Raw genomic sequence first — 3,376 nt, 5'->3', positions numbered from 1 at the left:
CGGTTGGAGCTCATCTCTGCCAGCAATTGGCTCGCGTGGGCCATTATGGGCACTTTGGCGGCAGTCGGGGAGGACACGTCTTGATAGGTGCTAAACCCGTCCACGCTTGAAACATCCGAGATGGTCGAGGACAACTTTCTTGGTTGGAAAGGTTGCGAGCCAGCCAAGGCCACAGAGTTGCATGTTGACTCAATTGTAAGCCATGCAAGGGCAGAGGCACAAACAAAATAGGGGACGAATGGGGAGACGCGTCTAAGGGTGAAGAGCCTGCTGTAGGACTGCGACAGGGTGAGGATAGAGTCCGCAGCCTGGAGACAGATTTCGCGGGTCGGACGTCGGAATCAGCCAGGACAAGGTTGGCGAGAGGGCGGAACAGGCAGAGTAGGCAGAACTGATAGTACATGCTACATGCGGGCAGTCAGCCGAATGATGCTGTCTCTTCTCCCTCTGTGTCTCTCGGCCCCCCGAGTCCTGTGAGCCGGGTTCTTGTGTCTGTGTACATACTAGATAAAGAGTACAAAGGGGTGTCACTGCCGCCGGTTTTGGGTAGGAGAAGAATCCTTCGTACCAATCGAGACACTCGGTATACACTGCCATGACCTCGGCTGTGTCGAATCGTCCGTTTGGGGTATGGGTTGCTGATGAGAGGAGCTTGTACACCCATTCCGTGAGCTGGAAGACTCTTGCTGGAATGAGCTGTAGATTGCGCAGTTGCGAGCCGCGTGCTTTCAGGGCAGGGTCTGCAGCCGTGTTACGGTGCGACTCCTGATTGGATACAATTCCTGGGTATACCTAACTTGATGCATTCACCTGGTGTAGTTCCGCTGCCGCACTGGCCGCCAAACAGGTACTCGGCACCGCAGGCGGATTGGTCTAGAAATATTGAGTCGTCTTGTAGCTTGCAACTCGTAGACATGGTGAAGACTTGGCCCGTCGAGACGAAGTATGCTGTGCGGAATCCCATCAGTTTATGCTTCGGAGGAGTCGGGAATAGGGGCTGCAAGCGGTTTACAGACCGAATCAGGGACACGGCGCGCGGTACGAAGTAGCCCAAACTTTGGCATATTTTCGGCCTCGGAGCCCATCAGGGGCTCTTGAGGACAAAGATTGACTATCCTAGCGGCAAAGGAGTCGGCAAGCGCTTGAGCTTCGGCCTCGCGCCCGCAGGTAATCTGGTAGAGCGAGGAATCCCGATGGCCTGTATATCTGGGAGGTTGGCCGAGGGGCCGGTTCTGCGGATAATGGCCTCGGCCTTGTCGAAAGTGGTTTGCTTCCGCACTTGAAGCCAGGCCCGGGCTCTCCGCTTCGTCGCTGATCTCGTGGACCACCTGGGTTGCCAGCGCGATGAGCGCGTTTACCAGGGCAGAGGAGCAGTACCGGCTCGAGCCGCTGCAATAGTCTCGGAAGAAGGGGTCCTTGCACATGAGGCAGAAGGGGAGGTAGTCCCAGGTGAGGAGGGCGTCGAGGATCTGCCGAACCGAAGCCACCGTACACCCGGCGCACGTCCACCTGTCGGTTTGCGCGTGTGATGCATCGTCAAAGGGCAATGACGGGGAAACAGGAGCCGCCAGGGCCGGTGTCGAAGTCGCCTTGGGAGCCTCGGTCAGTGTGCTGAGGTCGCTCGAGCCCGAGGCAGAACGGTGCATGGTGGGCGACGGCAGTCGGCTCAGGCAGTGCGGGCAGACGGCTTCGTCGAGAATGGAGCTGGAAGAGCCCGCCGATGATTCCTGTTCACCTCCATCTGACGAGCCACGCCCGTTTTCACCGTTCAGGTGCGCCAGCTCCTGCAGAATGGCTTGGTGAGACTTGGTCCCCGACCAAGTCTTGTATAAAGGCATTGCTGACTTCGACGTCGTTGATTGAACATATTGCGCGGAGTAGTCGGTCATGCTCCTCGTTGTACCGCCGTAGACTATCGATCTCGGCCCGTAGATCGTCTTTGGACTTGCGTCGCGGGTGGTCGTATACGCGTCCTTCTCCGGCCTCGTCGCATCTTTTGCACGGTGCCTGGCCATCATCACACTAGAGAGCGAGAAACCAATCAGTGAAAGTATCCAGCTAGGCAGGATATGGGATGAGACAGACGACTGGGGCTCTTTGGGCTTTGGCTTCGGGTGGGCTATCGACTGACCTTTGCTCGTTTCTTGCGGCACCTCTGACAAGCCATTCGTATCAGCATTCGACGGGCATTGTCTTTGCTGCCAAGTGCAGTAGGGGCCCGTGGAAAGGAACCGCCTCCTTATGGGTACGCCTATCGTGCCCGGGGCCAGTCGAGGTCAGACCCTGAGGTATCAAGACAACATGGCTTAGGCGTCACGGCGAGATGGTGGTCAGGGCCGCGATCGCCACGTGCTGTCCATGGCAAGGTTTAACGTGCCGGCCCCGAGGCATGTTTGTGCATACGTACATGCATATATATCTTGTATTTATGTATGTATATATGTATGTACATATGGTTGCCCTGGTCTGCATGAGCTCGGAGTAGAGGGGATCAGGGGAACAAGGTTTGGTGTTTGGGTCACTACAGCACCGACGTGCTGCAACACAACATCGCAGACGTCATGCCGACCTCGATGGCGCGCAGGTGGGTCGCTTTCTGTCACGTCGCGCCACATTTTGTCTTGCCTTGTGTCAGAACGGTGGTTCTGCGGCTCGGGCCTAATGAGGAAATAGGTGGGTATGTACGATGGATCAAGGCTTAATGCAGCAGCTTGTGTGCAGCTGCAAAAGAGGTTGTATTGATTGTGATGATTGTGTGTGTTTTTTCTTCTTGAGGCCTCCTTGGAGGCCTCGTCCCTAAGGGGGAAATTGGCTGCCGGATTTGCGGTGTCTGCACGTGATGATGCACGTGATCCGACATGTGTTTCTACCCGTCAGTTCCGACACCTTGTCTCGTCTTTGTCCCCCGTCATGTTGTGGCGGCCCAAACTAATTGGCAGGGGTAGTTCGAGCACGATCTCAGTGCAGCCGATCATTAGCCCAAGGGCGGGGTCTTAGAAAGCTTACCCTGACTCGTATTGTGTGTGACACACCGCCACTAGCTCGAGGCAACCCCAGGTACGGATACTCAGGATACTTTATGTATCTAGTCTTCTAGCCTAGCACGTCTTTTTGCTTTTTGGAGATGTCCCAAACGGTAATCAATACTACTAAGTTACTAGTTATAGTAATTAAATCTCGCGATAACCTCACTTTCTGGATGCCAATTGCCTTTGCCTTATGTTACGAAAAGTTGGAGCTACTGTCTAATGATTCAGATGACACAAGTATCTGGCTTCGACACCTCTATGTTATGTCAGACATTGTCGATGTGTAAGTGCGCTCACCAATCGTGACTTACGACAGCGCCATTTCCAGAGAAACGCATAGCTAAGTT

The 3,376-nt window shown here is 54.9% G+C and overlaps 1 protein-coding gene across 1 annotated transcript; it reads right to left on the bottom strand.

Annotated features, from left to right (window-relative positions):
- Positions 1–341: 341 nt before the first annotated feature.
- On the bottom strand, positions 342–2,179 carry HRG_11908 (uncharacterized protein; the record flags this gene model as incomplete). Its single annotated transcript, XM_044870378.1, has 6 exons — positions 342–404; positions 505–740; positions 811–948; positions 1,043–1,784; positions 1,846–2,022; positions 2,132–2,179. The coding sequence occupies 6 exons, from the start codon at positions 2,177–2,179 to the stop codon at positions 342–344; spliced, it is 1,404 nt and encodes a 467-aa protein (XP_044714520.1).
- Positions 2,180–3,376: the final 1,197 nt, after the last annotated feature.

The sequence above is a fragment of the Hirsutella rhossiliensis genome, assembly GCF_020360975.1.
Source record: "Hirsutella rhossiliensis strain HR02 chromosome Unknown scaffold00027, whole genome shotgun sequence".
NCBI classification, from domain to species: Eukaryota; Fungi; Ascomycota; class Sordariomycetes; order Hypocreales; family Ophiocordycipitaceae; genus Hirsutella; species Hirsutella rhossiliensis.
This window is presented reverse-complemented; position numbering and strand designations above follow the sequence as displayed.